The following is a 19,860-nucleotide window of genomic DNA, read 5'->3' as shown; positions in this document are numbered from 1 at the left end:
CGCGCGTTAACCTAAGGCCTAGCGGCTAGCGCTATTGAAGACACTTAAAGGTAACATTAAGGTCGCTGTTCCCTGCTACCGGAACCCTGTTGCTTATGAACCACATTGGCGGTTCATAATCACTCATCATCATCATCAGCCTATATTTTATGTCCGCTGCAGGACGAAGGCCTCTCCCTGCGATCTCCAATTACCCCTGTCTTGCGCTAGCGTATTCCAACTTGCGCCTGCAAATTTCCTAACTTCATCATCCCATCTGGTTTTCTGCCGACCTCGACTGCGCTTCCCTTCTCTTGGTATCCATTCTGTAACCCTAATGGTCCACCGGTTATCCATCCTACGCATTACATGACCTGCCCAGCTCCATTTCTTCCGCTTAATGTCAACTAGAATATCGGCTATCCCCGTTTGTTCTCTGATCCACACCACTCTCTTCCTGTCTCTTAACGTTAGTCCTAAGATTTTTCGTTCCATCGCTCTTTGTGCGGTCCTTAACTTGTTCTCGAGCTTCTTTGTTAACCTCCAAGTTTCTGCCCCATATGTTAGCACCGGCAGAATGCAATGATTCATAATCACTACTGGCGCCTATTTACATGGTTTGTCGGCATCTACACCCTCCTGCTGCGGTGACCAGGCCGCCTTGCTTTACGCCTTCGCGAGTCCGAGTGCCGCTGAGGCACTCGGTGCAGAGCATCCAAGCTGCCATCCGCTGTGTCGAGGGAGCAGAATATTACCGATGCAACCAGCATTCATTCCAGTAGCGTCTCTTTCTCGGGGAGGAGTAACCCGGAGAGGAGAACGGTAACCCGAAGATGAATACCACCAGCATGGGGCACAGCAGCCCTGCAGTCACGGCGCACACCTCGGCCAAGAGAACGACGGAAGCTGCTGGCCTGCCATTGGAAGAAATTGTAACTCCAACGGCGCCAAAGAAAGACCTCGCCCATCAGAATACCTGCCCGCACGACCGACACATGCGTCTCTGGTGTCGCCAACGACATCGTGGCACAAAGTGGTTCTCAAGCCTCGTTCTAGATACGACTTTTCCACTCAGTTTAACCGTATCACCCAAGCGGCTCTGGACGCCTGCCTCGAATCTTCAAGATTTCAAGGTATCGCTCTACACAAACCTTGCAATACGGTCTCAGCATGGGTGTCTGCTATGGCACTGGTTTATAAGCTCGAAGAACTGTAACAGATACAAGTCTCAGAAGAATAGGTCCTTCTAGTGCAGGCGTACCTCGTCAGTAGTACTGATTTAAGACGCTATGTGGTCAATGGCGTTGACCATGACGAAGAACATAAAATGCTCCTGCAGGCACTACCGTGTCTCACGCACAAGATCGTGACAGCTCGCTACCTGGGAAGCGGTCGTACTTGCCTATTCGCGCTTCAAGGTCCTAATTCGCCACCTGAACGTATCCTGTGTTGCGGCTGCGTACTGCGCCCGCGTCTGTTCAAGCCCTCCGTTGTGTAGTGCTACTCTTGCTTCATCTTACTTCTAACAGGGACACAAAGTCTTCCTGCCTCTGCCCACCGAAGGGCGACACCATGGAGGCTGAACCATCAGCATTGTTTCGATACGGCCTATGCCAAACAAACGATTATCACATCTCTTCCACGACGTGCCCTACCAAGTTTAGCGCCACTAAGGAAGCTCGACAATGCCGTCCTTGGCAACCAGCAAAGACCTCTCAATATCCATCGATGAAACAAGTTCTCGTTACGCCGTTCTGGCTTCGCTGGAGAGGATGCTAGCCAGGTGGCAACAGCAAGCACAACGACACGTGATTCCGCCACGCCTATATATAGCGCAGGTATTAGGTCGTCCCCTCCACGCCCACAACGTGCCTCACAGTCGATAGAAGACACATCGCTTCCCTTGGCAAATGAAGAGTGAGATCGACACTCACCTGGCCCCCTTTGAAAAAGAAAATCGGGTGCGATCTTGTACGCGTTCCATCGAGCCGCACACGATTGGTCAATTTGATCGTCACGGTTCAAATTGACCAATCGTGTGCGGCTCGATGGAACGGACCGCCTTCGTTTCATTTTGGAACGCGTACAAGATCGCGCCCCTAGCGTCTCAAGGAACCCCGCACAATGCTCCAGCGTCGTCGTGACCGAACGCGGCCATTTAATTAATCTTGGACGTCCGTTCCTGCTTATATTGCTAACCCGGCACCTATACTAGAAGAGAAACTTGTGCGCATTTGAATCAGTGGGTGTCAGGTAGCGGGGGGAATTGGCAGGGGGAGTTGGTGGGAATCGATGTTTAGGAAAATCCATGTCGAAAAAATTCACAGGGTTTCACGTTGTCCTTAAAACGACCTGAACATGAAAGCCCAAGTGCTGATGCATTAAAGGCGGACACATGACCTACACATCCCCCTTAATTGACTTTGTCTACGTCCCTGAGTCATCCCTCTTAATTCGCTTAGACATCCCCCGTAATTCGCTTAGTGTACTTCGCTTAGTCATCCCTCTTAATTCCAAAGGTCGAGGGTTCGAGTATCACCCAAGGTCGTGGGTTCGAGAGCCTTAATTAACTATATCTTAATAAACTGTGCCTTAAGTACCTTCGCCCTCATTAACATCAAAGGTCGTGGGTTCGACTCCCACCCTTGGTCGTCGGTTCGACTCCCACCAAACGTCGTGGGTTCGGGTGCCTCCATCTTAATTAAATGTGCCTGAATGAACTTCGCCCGAATTACCCCTAAAGGTGGTGGGTTCGACTCCCACCAAAGGTCTTGCGTTGGAGTCCCACTAAAGGCCGAGGATTCAACTACCACCAAAGGTCGTGAGTTCGACTCCCATGAAAGGCCGAGGGTTCGTAGCCTTTTTGTACGTTTCGTGCGGCCGACGAGTTTTCGCTCAAGGTCTACTGACTAATGAGACATATAAGGCTTTCGCCTCAATATCTTCAACGAAAAAAACTCTTGCCCTTTGTTGTGCAACAACTCCAGCATCTCACCTCGGTTCTAGTGGCTAACCTCAAATTGCGATGGCTACTACGTCTTCAAGTGCGCCGGAGGGAATTTTACAGTGGAACTGTCGCTGCATCGCTGGGAAGGTCGGAGAGCTGCTCCAGCGTGTCAGATATAGAAAACTACGTGCTTGGGCTCTACTGCTTCAAGAATCCAACGACCTGCCAACCATTTCAGGATTTGTGGCATACTCAGCGCCTTCAATGTTGGACCGTAGGAGTGCTACGCCTGATGTCCCTCTAGGAAAGGCTGCAGGTTATGTACGATCCACTCTTCGAATGACCCGTGTTGATCTTTCACGGTGGTGCACTTTATGGCAAGAAGTCGTGGCCGTATCGGGTCGTCTTTAACGCAAGGACGTCATCATCGTTTTGTACGACGCCCGTCCCTACAGCGGTCGTGCGGCTCGCTTGTCTCTCGGCTGGTTGGCGCATCTACGACAGAAACATTCTGGCTGCCCCATTATGGTAGCAAGAGATTTCAATGCGCCCCACAGCACATGGGGTTACGCCATGTCCAGTGCGTGAGGTACGTGTGTGCTGGACGCATTTATGGACGCCGAGTTCCCGCTGCTTAATAATCCGTCAATGCCTAGTCATCGGCGTGACCACTGTCGGGCGCCGCACACTCACCGGGCTTATCTTGGTGGCTAGGAAGGACGACCGTATCGTGGTCATTTGAGCCCAAATGCTGGGGTATAGACCACCATCCGATTCACCTTGACTTATCTTCGGGCGGAACAGGCCATCTTCGCTGGTTGTGTCGAGTGGTGCGATTGACATCGATACAGGGCGGTATAAAATGCACGGTTTCTAACTCCCAGTGGGACCCGTCCCATGGTCTTAGGGGGGGACTAGTTGAAGCAACACGTACGTCGGTCGTGGGTTGAATGAATCGCGAAGCACTCCAGTTTTGCAACATATGGGTTTCTGGGCGTCGCGCCGACAAGCAGAACTTGCATCATGACGTGACCCTATATGAAATGGCATTCGGTTGGAGGCCCAACGTTTTACTGCAGTAACTCGTCGCCATGAACACCACTTAGAATGTGGCCGCTGGATGAACTGGTGCTCTTCTCTTAGCCCCTCGTCACCCAATTCCTCTATTTGACGCATCTTCCGAGTAATGGAACGCTGTCGGCGCCTTCCAGACCCCGAAGCCTGCGCCCTGTTAGCATCTGGCCTACAACAGCAGCATTCGCCGAAACTGTCACCGACACCTTTTTTTTTTTTTGCACACGGCACTACCTCCTCTCGTTGTGCAAAATGGCCTTCCAGCGAACTGTCGAATCAAGGGTATGCAAGCTGCCTTCACTATGGCGGAATATTTATCAGCAATATACCTATTGAAGCTGTGCAAGGCACCAGGACCGCATGGCATACCTTATTAAATTGACAAAAACACGGAATGCAAGGTTCTCGATGTGCTGTTGGGGGACAGAAACGAAGGCTACGGGAGCCATTCACGATTGTTGGCGGCATGCAGAAATGTTCTGTATTCCGAAACAGGGAAAGCCCCCAGACAATATCGCTGAAATGCACCCAAAAGCGCTAACCTCAACTTTAAGCAAGCTGATGGAGCGTGTGCTCACGACACGTATCACATGGTGGCTCGAGCGATACTCCAGGTATCATCCTGGCCAAATCAGGTTCCGTCCTCATCTGACCACTGAGGATGGCCTTGTGTACCTTTCTTGTATTTGTTCTCATTGGAGGCCGCTCCCGAAGAATTCGCACCATTCTGGCAATGGAAATCAAGCATATGACCATGTGAGCTACGAAGCAATTGTTGGGATTCTTCATTGGTTTCAGTTGCCCAGCCGTGTCCGCACATTCACCAAAGCCTTCCTTCATGCTCGTGTTCGTGCTTTTCTTCGTTACTTTCGAATGAATAGAATATCGAATACTTCCAATTTAAGGTTCCGTGGAGTCTGGACATTAAAGGATTGTGTCCTGGATTGTGCAAAAGGATTACGCAGGATTATGTCAAGGATTATGCAAAAGGATTCTTTACGTTATTGGGCATATCTAATGCCGTTAACCGGCTTTTAGGTAAACTGAAACTTGTAAATGAGAAACAAAGGAAGTGTGAGGTGCAGCTTGACACTGACATTTGACACTGTGAAATACAGATGCGCATATAGTGGAGTAGAGTGCTCGTTGAAGGAGCACCGTCCATCGTTTTAAAGCGATCCAAACGCAGTGAGAATGACCAAGCCGCAAAGTCACTTTGCTCAAATGGAGAAAGCAAATGAGTAGGCTTCCTGAGAGTCGAGACATGCTGATTGAACGACTAGAAGCTATTGTACAGGAGTGATCACATCCACGCATTTTGTTCAGGAACTGGTTCGCCCGCACGAGAACCGAGGTTCTCGCGCAGCATTCATCAGGAAGAGTCTCCACGTTTATCAGTCTTGCCCCTGCAGTGGGCTGCAGCAACTGTCGTTGTCCCTTATAGCATTCGAAACGGCAAGAATATTCAAAATCTTCGATTGTAGAATTGTCGAATCGAGTGCGAATCGCATAGCACAGACAATTTGATTTCATGTTCAAAATTTCGAAAACACGTGGCTTCCGTAGGGCGCGCGGACGGGACCAGCATCCCCTAGTTAGTACAATTAAGGCCTGTTCACTCCGATCCATGATGTCGTGCTATTTGGCCCGAAGTTTCCATTGCCAAACCTGGCGTGACCAAAGCGGTGACGTCGAAATCACGGCTGCTTACGCGGGAGCGTCGCCATTAGATTCCACGGCAGTCAGGTCAGGTGGCATGACGTCACAGATTGGGAGTGAATGGGCCTCGCGCTATCTGGGTGGTGTCGACGGGACGCTCACCGAAAACGCCGAACACGACGAACGCTGTGACGTAGGCCCTGCTGGCGGTGCTGCAGCAGTAAGCGATGACGTATGCAGACAGGATGCACAGTATGCCGGACGTGGCGAACACCAAGAACAGGGCCTCTGCAATAGAGTTACGAGTCGTAGCACTCGCTGTATGACGAAATCGTTACGTATGGGGCATCATGGCGTCGTTGCGAGGCCGCCATATTGTTGCACGGAAAGCGCGGTGAAAAGCCGCGCGTTGTCTTTGGCGGTATAGTGTGGAAGCCACCGTGGTGGAAGCTTGTCAATAGGACAGCATTATGGTGTTACGCGACTTTCACGCAAAGGCTCCCTATTATTGCACTCCCGGTCTGCACGTTTCATTGCATGCAAACATTCCCGCAGTGCCAGTATATCCGCCATGAAAACTAATCTTCATCTGCCAGACCTATCATCAAGAAGGAAACTCGCCCGGTGATCACTCTTTCATAAAATTTACTGTGCCAACCCAGAGTTAAAAAATGACCTCTTTATATCACCCCCTTACATTTCACCGCGAATTGACCACAACGTCAAGATAAATGTACCAAGTTGTCGTACAAGCCTATTCTTCAATTCATTCCTGCCCAAGGCAGCACCCAAACGGAACCACCTTTCTGCCTCGGTCGCCAGCAATCTGGATCATTCATCCTTTCAGACTGCTGTATCTAACATTGTATAATGAGTAACCACTCCTTTCTGTAACGCCATCAGGCATTGAGAATACTTTAAATAAATAAATAAATAAATAAATAAATAAATAAATAAATAAATAAATAAATAAATAAATAATAATGAATGAATGAATGAATGAATGAATGAATGAATGAATGAATGAATGAATGAATGAATGAATAATAATAAATAAATAAATAAATGAATAAATAAATAAATAAATAAATAAATAAATAAATAAATAAATAAATAAATAAATAAATAAATTCTCTGAGTCGTTAACATGCACTACGCTATTAATTATACCATAGTAACCAAAAAGAAAATGGATCCAACCAAAGCGAGGCGAAATCGGCATCTCTTGTTCTACAAAACGTTAAAGTCATTGAAAGTTATACATGATGGTTTGTATCTGCGATAATCTTCATATTCGTAATACAGAAAAAGGGAAATCGAAGCACGAATACATAAAACTTGCAGCCGGTGGCAGCCGAATTCACAACATGCGCATAATGCACGCGAAGTTACGGCGACATCTGTGCCTGTGCGCACATTATTCGGTGTTTTTACATTTGCATTTCCAATCCAGCCCTCGGAGTGTTAGCCAGCGCCACTCGAGGCCTTGGTGGCACACTTACCCATCATACGCAAATGATTGAACACTTCGAAAAAAAAAAAAGCTAGAAACCCGTTAACTGGTTTTGCTTCATTGTCTATTGGTTCTCATACAGTTGTCACCAAAAAACAAACCCGCCAGCTGTACTTTATATAATACACCTTTGTCGGACGTTTTGCATATCTACATGGTGTTATCAAACGCGCAAGATGGCAAGCACGTGGCGAGATCTGGCTTGTCCGCTGTTACGCAGCTTATTCTGGAAAGGTTCGAGACGGAACTTTCCGTTGAAACACCGGACGTGCCTGGTCACATCGCCATGGCAAAGATTAACGAAGCATTCGCACAATGAACAGTGCTTATTACGAGAGTTTGGAATCAATCCCTTCTCAAAGGCACAAGGATATGAACAGCGGAGAAGCGTTATGTGCCGGCCACTTCGGTCTCCGGCAGTGCCACCTAAAGGCGGCGCTCCTATGACCGCGATGCCAGTGTGCGCAAAAATGGGTGACGAGGAAATCTGCTTTCGTGACGTTACAATGTCTCGCCTTACAGATTCGCTCGCCCACATACGTAGCATTTCAGAAGCCCCGAATGTAGGTTAAAAGCGGCGTTTACGTGAATACGACAAGCGGAGTATCGCATCGGATTTCTATAGCGTATTGCATATGTGTAAACGGCGGCGATGTGCTATCAGGAAAACGAATCGCATCGATGCGACAGGAGAGGGCAGCTCGAGACGGGGGTCTCACGGGGTGCATGTAAAAGCTGGCCTATCGCACTGAGGCAGGAGAGACGGCTGCCGCCGTGTGCCCCCTCACTACAACATGCAAATCGCTGGAAAGAGGTTCCAACTTGTTTAGGGCGAAGGGGGATGTGCAACATGTAAACGATGTCTCGTAGCGGTCACCCCGATTCGCTAACAAATGCGACACGCTACTGTCGCCTTCATGTAAGCGCGGCTAAACAAAATAAGGCTGGTGCACAAAGTATCGTAGTACCCCAAGGTCACCCCTTAAAATTGAAATATAGGCTCCAGAATTTAAAAAAAATGGGCAAGTTGCAAACTGTTACCTTCCCAAACACGAGAAACTCATTTTTGTTTAACTCAGTAATGTCCATCGTACCACATATGCTAGGTAGAGTTTGATGACTCATAATGTGCATTTAGGCGTCTAATCAAAACGCATACTTGCGTTTTAGTTTAGCTGGAGTGAATTCGACTCCCCCCCCCCCCCCCCTTTCCGGCTGGGGATAGACCACAAAAGGCAATTATACTAAACACTTAATTCCTTTAACTATTGGGTTTTCACTGACATTTCTAGAATTATTTGTTTTGGTACGTATCTACTCTCCTTGGCCAGAAATAAAGGGTAACCATTGTCTGCAATCTTTCTTGATGTGACACTGTGCTTGGAAATTACCGGTTTTACTTAATAGTTACGGCAGTTTTCGGTTCTTCACCGACACAAGAAAGTGACAGTGGCGTACAAATAGCTCTGTAACAACGTCTTCTTATCTGTGGTAAGGCAAGCACACGCGATGCTCACTGTAGGAGATGTTAAGTAGTTCGAAGTACGACGCGAAAGTCGTGGAGACCGGCAGGACCACCCAGACATATAGGGCGACGTCGAACACCAGGTTGACGAGACAGTGCAGCCACCCAGGGACGCCGGTCATCAACAGCAGCTGCATGAATCGGCTAGAACTCTCGGCGCTCGGGAACGCCACGTAAGAGGACACGATCAGGGTCAACGTCAGAGGCCCCATCACGGCCCAGATGGCCGCCATGTTGTACACCTGCTCCTCGACGCTACCCATGGGGTCGTCTTCACGGTCTTGTGCACCCGAGTCTCCCGTCACTTTCCGGTTCCGCTGGTGCCTAGTCACCTGAACGTAATATACGGGCGCGTCATGTCGAAGCACTTTTTTTTACAAAAAAATACTAGAGTAAAGTACAGGGGCAAAATGGCAGTTAAGTGTGATTCTAGAGCCCTTTATATAAAGCAACCTCGGCTATGACAGTTTTAACGCGAAAGCGTTAAGGGCCCCCCTGTCGCAGAAAATCCGGCGTCGGTGGCGACGCGCCGGCGTTCGTGGCTGAGAAAATCATCTCGAACCACTCCGACCACGCAGGCCCTCCGAGTGGCGCAGATGCGTTGGTAAACAAAATTTAAATTTCTCAAAGTAAAATCCGCCAGAAAAATCGTAAAGTGCGACTTTACCACAACCTACACACATGATAGTGTCAGATTGTAATTTGAATGCACGAGAAAACACAATTCTGTTACGAGAATATTCAAACACAAGCCCCTTTTCCAGCATTTCTGCCACACCAACAGCGGCGCGCCCAGGTAGGTTACTTGCAAAAACACCATTCAGATGGCGCTCGCCTCCTCGGCAGCGTAAAACAGCAGCGGCGCGCAGAGGCGAAGGTAGAGAAGAAAGAAAGCTGCAGTTGCCGGGAAGCCTGACAAGCATTCAGGAATCTTTGAATGCTATCGCGTTCCACTCTTAAAGCGAAGCTTAAGCGCGCTCCAATTGTTTTATTTTTGAACGGGGCTGGTAGTTTCGACGAAGAGCGGTCGGTGAAACAGCTACTAATTAACCGCTATTAACTGTCACCATGAACTCTCACGAATCCGAGCACATTGCGGTCTGTTTGTTTACCAGTATAGGCAGGATTCATCCTGGGAACACCTATGAAATATTCGCACAGACATAAGCCTCGGTATTATTTAGACAGGCTATGTCACGCTGAAGGCGATGGTTATCGTCGGCACAGTGGCTCCTTGAAAGATTACTAGTGCGAACTCCGGCGGGCGGCATTGTCATTGGTTAGCTATACAGGAATCATGGTTATGTTACGTATGAATTCATCTAATATTCGCACTTGCGGCTTTGGACGTTCTTGTGGGGTTATTATTGCGTTTTCTCTTTCTAAATTGCCGAGGAAGTCTATATACAGCCAGTTTCTATATACAGCCAGTCAACAAGTTTACGCGCGTACGCATGGTCGTCGTCAATTGCGGCGCATAAACGCAAGATCTTTTTAAAGATGACCAATCAGCAAGTCACAACTGCGTTCGAAGCCGGAAGACCGAATAGCGAAATCTGTGTATTATATCCATGTGCAATAAGGAAAAACCAGGTGAGAGCGTCATGCGACAATTTTTAATGCTGGTTAACCTCTCAAAGCCCAACGTATCATTTTTGATACGCTGAATTTGGTGCCTAAAAATTCAAATTTATGTGCTAATGACATAAACTAGAGCCTGTACTGGGGTTTTTGATGTGCTGGAGGACATTTACAGTCGTGATAGTACAGCAAATAAATTACGAATTAAGTAATTACCGTACTAATTATTGTTTACTCAATAACATTTCATTGTTTTCCTTGTACCAATAAACATATCTCCATGACCAGAACTAAATGTAAACACGCTGTTTTAATTGTCTTTGATGTGGAATAGTGTTTGGCCTCTGTGGAGTAAAGAAGCATGAAAAATGAGCAAACACAGAAAAACCTGCCAACCACTTGAAGGCAAACGGTCCGCTCTAAACTCTCGGACAACTTTATGGCCGTGAAGCGAACGCTACAGGGGCGAAGGTTTTGCATATCAGTTACTCCGCCAGGTAGTCCGGCGGGGTTTGAGAGCGCTTGCAGTTTCTTGCAGCAGATAATATATCCGCGTAGCGTCCAGGTGCGACCGTCTTGCAATTGGCTGAGCGCGGAAAAGAAAGTGAAAAGAAAACGTTAATTTTAACACTGAATAAGGCATTTCGTGTTTTAATTTAATTTAAGAGGGGTTGAAGGCGAGCTCATTGGTATGCAATCATGGTAGAAAACAGCGCTAAGGACATGCGGACTACAAGGGAGGGAGAGAGGACAGTGCTGCTCCTGTTTTCTTCCTTCTAGACCATGTCATTAGGACTGTTTTCTACCATGCTTACTTTAATATAATCCCTGTGCTAGATAAGACGTTTACGTTTTGTCACCTAGCCTCAGCAAACGCCAAATGAGACTGTCACTATAGTCGGGAGTGCTGTTGTATTTGCGCGCGCTTTGATAGCTTTCCCTTCATCGCCACAGAAAGTTGTCTGCGAGTTGCCCGCAAGGCTGGGCTCGGTCTCGGTTCATCGTCTGTCTGCTGCGCCGCTCCGAGGTAACACGTGGAAGCTCCGGATTAGAGAGTTTTAGCGTGTCCGATATTCCGGCATACGAAGCCGAATTGGGCGGATTGCCGGATGAGCGGAGGCGTAAACCTGAGCGGCTGCTTTGGTGGCGCCACCTGGTGGCGTAGAGCTCAACCGGACAAACACGGAAGTAATATTTTGCAACAAACACAAATCCATGTTTATGGACAAATGTTATTTAGCACGGAGCAGACGCTGTCGTATGTCGTCAGGGGCAGCCAGTGTGGAAACGTCATTCTGGTGTTGCCAACTCAACAATGTTTGCTGGCGGGCTAGCTGGTGATGCATCCTTAGTGCTACAGCACATCTACACGCATTAAAAAAGAAAAAGAAAAAGAAGCTGGAAAATTCAGAACCTGGCCTGTACGTTCTAGATTTTCTTCCTGCGGGTATATTTGTAGTAATGCTATAAAGGGCATTGTCACATTTTCTTTGTTCCTTTTTGTTTTATTTAGAAAATTCCCGCGCGCGTTAGGACTAACGTTCGCATTGCTTGTGGCGCCGCTTTGCGGACGCCGCCATAAACGAAATGGCCGGCATATAGCAGCCGAACAGTTGCGACGGCAGGGAGGCGAGCTGCATGCACGAAGGGAGCTGAATTATGTTTGCTTATCAGAGTTGTTAGTTATCCTCTTTTAGCATGCAATGACGGTTCCTAAGCAGCACACCGATGCCAACAACGACGCACAATTTGCGTCAGAGTGTGGTGGGTTTTCGTGCTGCAGAGGGCGCAGACGAAAACCCGACCACGAAGCCGACAAAGCCAACCACAAATCAACCAGTTTCCATACGATCGGCCGCTGGGCGAGAATATTGCGCCGGTAACGTTATTGTCGCAACGCCTGCACTTGCCTTTAGTAGCCGTGCTCAAACCAAATCGAAACGTGCTTCCAGAGCTCCAATTCAGAAACTATAGCACTCGCCAGCCATCCATAAAAGTTAGAGCCGACGTCGATTCCGTTTAGCGGAGGGTATAGACCTGTAGCGCAGCCGATGAGTACGAGCATCTGCCACCGGCGGACTTTATGCGAACATTAATGAATTAGGACAGATAAAAATTTGGAGGACGCTTACGCTTAGCCTTTAAGAGTAGAACGTGATAGCGTTATTGGGACCCGTTCGCATCGCATCGTTCCCATACATCTGGTAGGCTTCATTCACTGCAACACTGAACGTGGGAAAGCCACCTTACAAAGACCAAGCTTACACCGATACCCTTCAAGTCGGCTTCACTTTTAAACAGAAATGCATTGCTGGAAAGACGTTTTTACAGAGGCATTATAAGTGGTCTTGTATTAAAATGTGAAGGCCCTAGCACCTTTTTTATTATTTTATTGTTCGCTATTGCCCCAACGCGCGCGCGTGTCCAAAACGAATTAGCAGGCGAAGTCCCGATTTGACCTGCCTAGGATGTGAGCGCCATCTGGATATCATTTTCGCAAGTAAAGCACCCGAACGCGCGGCTGTAGGTCTGCTAGAAATGCTGGAAAATGGGTTTGTGTTTGAGTTTCCTCGTAGCAGAATTAGGTTTTCTCATACACTCAAATGACAATACGACGTCGATTGGTAAACAATCCCACGGCGAATCCGACGGCGAATCCGACACCGAATGGTAAAGTCGTACTTTACCATTTTTATTGCGGATTTCCCTGTGAGAAATTCAATGTTTCTTCACCAAAACCTTGCACCCCGTGGAGGGCCTGTGCGGTTGAGGTGGTTGGGGTGGATGGAGATGATTTTCTCCGCCACCAAGCCAACATCGCACGCCGGTTGCCGATGCCGGATTTTCTGCGACACGGAGCCCTTAACACTGTCGCGTTAAGCGCTGATTCTCACATGGCGTTCAGTTTGGCCCCTTTTCTAATAAACCACTTTTCTGCGAGTTGTCCTATATAGTGTGACCGTGCCTTAAATGCCGTTCTGAGCAACGGTGACATGTCTCAAAACACTCGCGAAACTATGCCGTCATCGACATTACGCTGGAAATCTGCTTAGGAGAAACGCCGTAGCGTGGCACTCCAGAATTATTTTCATTACTCGCTGTCCTTTAACGTGAACTTTAACATAAGAAGCCAAGCATCTTTTGCATTTCTTCGGCATTCAAATGCGGCCACCCCGGTCAGAATTGAACATGTGAGCTCGAGTTCAGCAGAGCAACGCCGTAGCCATTGGTCTACTGTGACGGGTGCGCTAACAATGTGAGCTCACATCCATGTCAACTACACTTCCGGCTATTCGCGAGTCGTCAGCTCCGCGATCCGTTTACAACCAAGCGTTTGCGGCGCTCGGCGCTATTAGGTGCGAAGCATGTACATTCCGGTCATGCAAAAACGCATTGACTAATGTGAACCTCTACTCAGTAATCTACATAGCTGTCTCTTTATACCACGAGTCTACCTAATGGTTCTGCCTTGTTGTAGCCCATATTTTAATGTTGCACTATAAACTCGTTTCACAACTTTAGCAACCAGCCTGTACGCTTAAAATGTTTAGTTAGCGGGCGATGTTGCCTTTTGTTCCGCAGTCTACTCGTTCGGTAGTGGTGACATGCACCGACGAGCCGAGACCTTGTTTCCCTTCGTTCAAAGCAAATTGACGAGGCGCGCAGATAGCGTCCAGATAGCACAGCAATCGGGTGGCCCTCTGCGGGGCTTCCTACAAAACATCGTTGGTGAAGTCGATGAGGGTAGTAGCGATGAGGGTAGTGGTGAAGTCGATGAGGGTGGCAAAGTTATAAACCGCACACACCTCGGGAACGTGCACCGCCAGCGTTGTCTCGAAACGGGCCCAGAAGCTTCCGGTCTTAAATGCAAGCAGGGCGCTGCTGACGAGGTCGTATGCCAGGGACTTGCTCATGGTGGCGTAGGGGTTGAACCAGGCCTGCAACCTGTCCGGCCAGGGACGCAAGGATAGAGTTTGTGCGTGTGACGACAATACTTTCTGGACTGTGGAGCTGTAGAGGAGCACTGGCATTGGCAGTTTCAACTTGTCTTTCCTTTTCGTTAAAACACACGTGCGTGCATACACATACGCACACATATACGCACATTCGCGCGCACATGCAAATAAAAAGAGTAAGAGTGCCCGAACATTTTACCATAATAGTCGTTCCTAAAAAAAAGTTTCATTTTCGGTACTTAGGAGGTGGATGTTTTATGACGTCATAATAATACATTGGCTAGCTCTGTTCCTACGATCGATATACGGCGACTACCCGTGAGAGCAGCCAGAAGAAACGCGCGCAACACTGTTGTTTATTTTTCGGTGAGTAGCGTCATTATCTTTAGCCTTATTGCTACAAGACATCAGCAAAATGCCTGACTGATAAGGGCAAGTCCGGCACTTTGATACCTACTTTAGTCTTGCGTTTCTCAACGTTCGTAAAAGTGGCGTCCTCTTAAACACGAGAACCGAGAGAAACGAGATGGCGCTTTTGGCGGCGCGCCGTACGTCGCGTCAGCAACCACGCACGAATACGAAACCATTACCGAGTCTACCTTGCTTCTGTGCGATCAGCTGTCGGAAATGCAACCGAGTTTTCGATAACACACTGTGCTCCAATCATGCTGGACTCAATCATGTGATTGAAGTAGTTGGCTGCAAAAATAGTGACTGGAATATTAAGGAATGTAATGAATATGTGTGGCCAAGTTCGGGGACCGCTGCTGCAACTGTCCGTACGCGTTTCCGGCACTTCGAGATGTGCGGCTTTCCTCGAGGATCGAGAAATTTGCTCATCCGCCAGCGTTGTACCTCTAACGTTCAAACAAAGGACGTGAGCCCCGGTACTTTGGCAAGAGTGAGTAGCGCTCGTTAATCAACGATAAAGGGAGTAGCGCCGCTTGCTGTCATAGTAGGTCTCGCGCACAGTATCTACACACACCAAACCCAACTGGCATGGAAACTTACGCCCACTCTTTCGTGAACGTGTAAGGAATAATTGAATGGGCGCACACTTGAATAGATGCGCAGTATATACGCACAATAAATGACGGTACTACACTGATAGCACCCGTATAGGCGAAGCTGAATGTTTCGTGACAGTCCACAAGAGTACGCGAGTTACTAGCGATAATACGTCTTTGCTAGAAGGTATTACAAAGTACAGAACAGCTACGTTTTAAGCCTTGTGCGCAGCAAGAACAAATTTAACGGAACTGAGTACAACCGCGAGCGATTAGGCAGGAAATAATCAGATAGTGACCGCACCAAGGGACTTTACTGAGTCAGAAACAGGACAAGCCGCTGCTTTAAGATGTTTGCCAAATAAAGAACGAAGAGCAAGACACGCTAATCCTGATTCAATTCATGAGCGGAAAGTTTGGATAGCTTGGCATACATATTTAGCCTCGCTTTTAGAGCAAGCAGCATATACGCTGTTAGTAGCGTTTCGGCGTAGCTTAATCAGCTCCGAAAGCGCTTTTGCGTGTTCTCTGAAGCTGTGGCCAAAACTTCGTCTCGTCCACCCAGTCACCGTCTACGATATCTCCCGAAAAAGAGGTTGCCTGAGCCGCACCGGCGTCATACACATCCATTGTAAGCACGGAGGCAACGGAGGCAGCTGAGGCAAGCAATGGACGCGTCACCACGTGGTCAAACATGGCAGCGCCCACGGGATTGCCGCGAAAAGGGTCAATATATCCCTGGCCTGTGCACAACTGTTGTCCAACTGTGGTTACAGCGCATTTGCGCTGTAACCGCATTTGCGCTGTTTCCTCTATAAGAAACTATAGAGTTTCTTACCTTTATTACTGGAGAGAACTCAGAGCTACGATCATCGGGCAACCACGGGAATGATGGGTATTACGGGGATTTGTCTAATCCTAGAGCTTTAGACGTTGTCGTGCTTTATATCACCATACTTTACCTTCGTGAATTTCAAAGCCGTCATTGTTTCTAAACGCGCGAAGGTAATACGTTCCAGCGAACACGCGTAACCACTGCCTACTGTTGAATTTATAAGGCGATACTCTGTTGTAACACGATCACTCTGCTAAGTCACAAAACAGTTTAAGGACAGAAGCACAGAGTCAGAGCTAACCTACGCACTATATTGATCATGTTGGCTAAACAGCCACATCATGCAGCTCTCGTAGAGAACGCCAGTGGTCCTTCAAGTAAAAGCTGTTTTTAGAAAACTTAATGACAGAAACAGCCCGTTGGATGCCTACAATGTATAGCCTGGACTTTAAGCGAGCTTGTGACAAGCTGCTTCCTTGAAGGGACACGAAGCAGAAAAAATAATTTGCGCTACATCACTAAATCACGCTTCTACGACATGCGACACTGTTCTAATGAGAGATTGTTTGTTAAGCCAGAAAAGACGCAAGATCGAGATATGGGTGGCGAAGCCGTCTCGAAGTTCGCACCCCAGCTCTCAGTGATGTCACTGGTTTGGACTGTGCATTCTCGGGCCAAGTTAATTAATTTTTTTGTCGGTAAATGCGCACTTCATCATATTCTAAAATAGCCATAAGACTGAACACGCTAGCGCGTTTCAATGACTTGATGACTTAGCTTGTTTTATAGCATTTTCCAATACTAAATCACAATGTTGCCCAAATACGGGGAAAATCAAAAATAAAAAACACTGAAAGTCACCCTCATCAGGGTGACTTGAGGACGTGCTGGGGTTTAGACACGTATTCCATAGCAAAGATTAACAACCTAACTCTTACCACAAAATTGACGAGAATAAGGTTTTGAAGGGATACTTTATCGGTCTAAACACACATTTAGACTTTTCCCTTAGTGTCCCTTTAGAGAATTCAAAGGTCGAGTGATAACGAAGCCTGCGCTTGCGCAGAACGTTGGTTCGTGGCTTACTCATTATCGCGGAAGACGGCGCCGAGGACGGAGCCACTAGTGTAGGACACGTAGTCCTCTCTGGCCTCCTCGAGGAGCACGTCAGCCGCCGTGCCGTCGTAGCGCTTCAGCGTCACTCCTTGCTCTTCGATCTGCGCCCCAAGAACAAGCACGAAACGCGTTGAAAATTGCCCACACACATTTTCTAAGTTGTATATACGCTACATCGCACACGTAAACGAACCACACTTAGTGAGTGCAAAAGTTGGAAAACACTTATGTGATATTTTAATTTCACAAAAGAGCTACCGCCCTGGTAGGGCCAGTGGCTACGGCACTGCGCTGCTCAGCTCGAGGTCGCGGGTTCAAACCCTGCCGGAGCAGCCGCACTTCCATGGAGGCGAAATGGAGAAGTGTTCGTGCTCTTAGATTTAAGTGAACGTTGAAGAACCCCAAGGTGGTCAAAACTAATCCGGAGTTTCTTAATATGGCACGCCTCATAAATCAGATTGGGGTTTTAACACGCAAGACCCCGTATCTTTTTTTTTTTTAAATACGAAAATTGTTGTAACAGTCGCAGTGGTTCATTGGCTACGGCGTTGCGCTGGTGAGCACAAGGTCACAGGTTCGATTAAATGCCGCAGCGACCATGTTTCTATGGTGACTGAATGCGAAAACGCTCGGGTACCGAGCTTTTGATGAACCTCAGGAGATGAAAAATGAACCCGGGGCCCTTCAATACGTCCTGCCGCTTAAAGGGATACGGACACAAAAGTTGGCGGGTGGTTTTTTGCGTTGGAACAAAAGTTGAACTGTTGAAAATGACGAATACAACAAGCTGCTTTGAAAAAAATAACGAGAAATATCTTTTTTCGATTTTATGTTGCACCTTGCCTCCAAGCGGCCGCCGGCAGAAGCTGACATTTGACGTCATAACACCCACCCGCGCGCGCGCGCGCGCGGTCCAGGTCGGCCACAGCCGTTGCAGTGTTTCCGGGGGTGTCGGTCCCTTGCAGCATTTGTTTAACCTCTTTCGGCGATCTTCGCACGTGGTCCGTTTGAAACATTATCCCCGTCGGCGCTCCACGCAGGTGGTGCGACTTACAGGCGCCTTCCCGCGGTCGTCGCTCGGTATTGACGCGTTCGTCGCGGCGGGAGGAAATGCCCACACATTGCTGTTATGACACCATCGCCGGTCGTTACACGTCGTCGCACACGTTTCCCAGAGACGAGAAGGTGCGTAAACTTTAGATACCTGCCTGTCAGCCATCACGCCCAGCCTGGAGACCTCTCAAAAGTGACTTGATTTGCGCGGACAACTTCGTCGACGATTATTATGTGACCAACCCGACTGTGCTGAAAAGCTTCGGCCTGCCGCTCAAAAGGCAACGCCTAAAGCCTGACGCTTTGCCATCGGTCTTCTCACGAAAACGCAAGGCAGAAATGATCAGCGCCGCGTTTGAAAAGAGGCGAAAAGATGTCGGTACTGTTTTCGTTCACTTCCAGCCTTCTTGAGCAGTGTGAGGGCGAGGCTGGAGCGAGATGCTCGAGGCTGGGCACGAAGGCAGTAATGTCTTTAAAAATGTTGGCAAAGCATAGTATAACAACACAAGGCTAGCGAGCGCGAGCGCGACTCACGAGATCAGTCCTACATGGCAGCGGGGCAGACACACACACACACAGCTCTGCTTCTCCACAGGCTAAAAGCAGAAAAAACTTGGCAGAACGCCAGACAGGTGCTGCAATCTGTCGGTCGGCTGGCGAAATGGGCGTGAGAGTCTCGGAGGTACTGATAACTCACAGCAGTTGCTCACGCCGACGCCATAAACTACTATTCAGTCATCCACGCAGTGCTGAAGTACCCTGCAGCTGCCTCGCCTGCATGCGCTCTTGATAAAGCAAATTTACAGAGGAAATGACAAATAATTCTTGCACAAGTGTCTGCTGCAGAGCGAAATCTTCGCGCTACGGTTCGCGGAAACCTGACCGCCACTTCCACGGCCGCCTGCTCTTCTTCGTCGCTTGACGCGGAAGGCTTGTAACCGTAAGCGTATTACCGTAAGCGGTAATATTTCTTGCCAAGTTCGAACGGTCCTCGTCTTCAGATGTGTACTCGTCTCTGGAAGAGGCACCAGACCTCGAATCCATGCTCGCGATGGCGGCGTCGGCGCGCTTCGAATGACCGCGGCCGGCCGGCTGGCTATCCGAAGAGGGTGTCGTGACGTCACGTTTTCCAACTACCGCGGGTCGCGCGGCGAGGCGCGCGCTCACAAAAAAAATGGCAAAAATAAAGCCATCGGCTCAAAAATGAGCTAAGTGACTACTTATTTTCATGTAATCACACACTGAGGATTCATTGTCAGCATTTTCGTAAAATTTTCAGATTTCGTGTCCGTATCCCTTTAACCCACTGTGACAGATGCGGCAGGTTAAACTCCAAGATATAATTTTCATAAACCAGTTAATGTGGGCCGGCGCTTTCCATTTACATTCGTTTTATATTGACATTGTCGTTCAATTTTAAATATCCGGGGATACCTAAGCACTTTTTTCGAGATGTGAATGCGAAAGCATTAATGTCCAATGGAACGCCGCTGAGCGGTCCTTCCGAGTTATGGAACACCTCGCCGGAAAGCGAGCGCGCTGAGACGCTTAGCGCGTCTCAGCGCGCTCGTTGACATGGCCTTACCGAGGCGGATTTTGAACGCCGACGAGAGCT

At 48.4% G+C, this 19,860-nt stretch overlaps 1 protein-coding gene across 1 annotated transcript in view; it reads right to left on the bottom strand.

The window, feature by feature from the left end:
• Window positions 1–19,860, bottom strand: part of LOC119432575 (ATP-binding cassette sub-family A member 13-like) — a 127,390-nt gene that overhangs the window by 25,598 nt on the left and 81,932 nt on the right. The window contains exons 17-19 of the mRNA XM_049658306.1: window positions 17,163–17,293; window positions 14,085–14,223; window positions 8,690–9,029 (exon numbers count right to left, since the gene is read on the bottom strand). Coding sequence (XP_049514263.1) covers window positions 8,690–9,029; window positions 14,085–14,223; window positions 17,163–17,293 — 610 coding nt within the window. The remainder of the gene's footprint in view (window positions 1–8,689; window positions 9,030–14,084; window positions 14,224–17,162; window positions 17,294–19,860) is intronic.

The sequence above is a fragment of the Dermacentor silvarum genome, chromosome 11, assembly GCF_013339745.2.
Source record: "Dermacentor silvarum isolate Dsil-2018 chromosome 11, BIME_Dsil_1.4, whole genome shotgun sequence".
NCBI lineage: Eukaryota > Metazoa > Arthropoda > Arachnida > Ixodida > Ixodidae > Dermacentor > Dermacentor silvarum.
The sequence above is the reverse complement of the archived record's forward strand: the minus strand, read 5'-3'. Positions and strand labels throughout refer to the sequence as shown.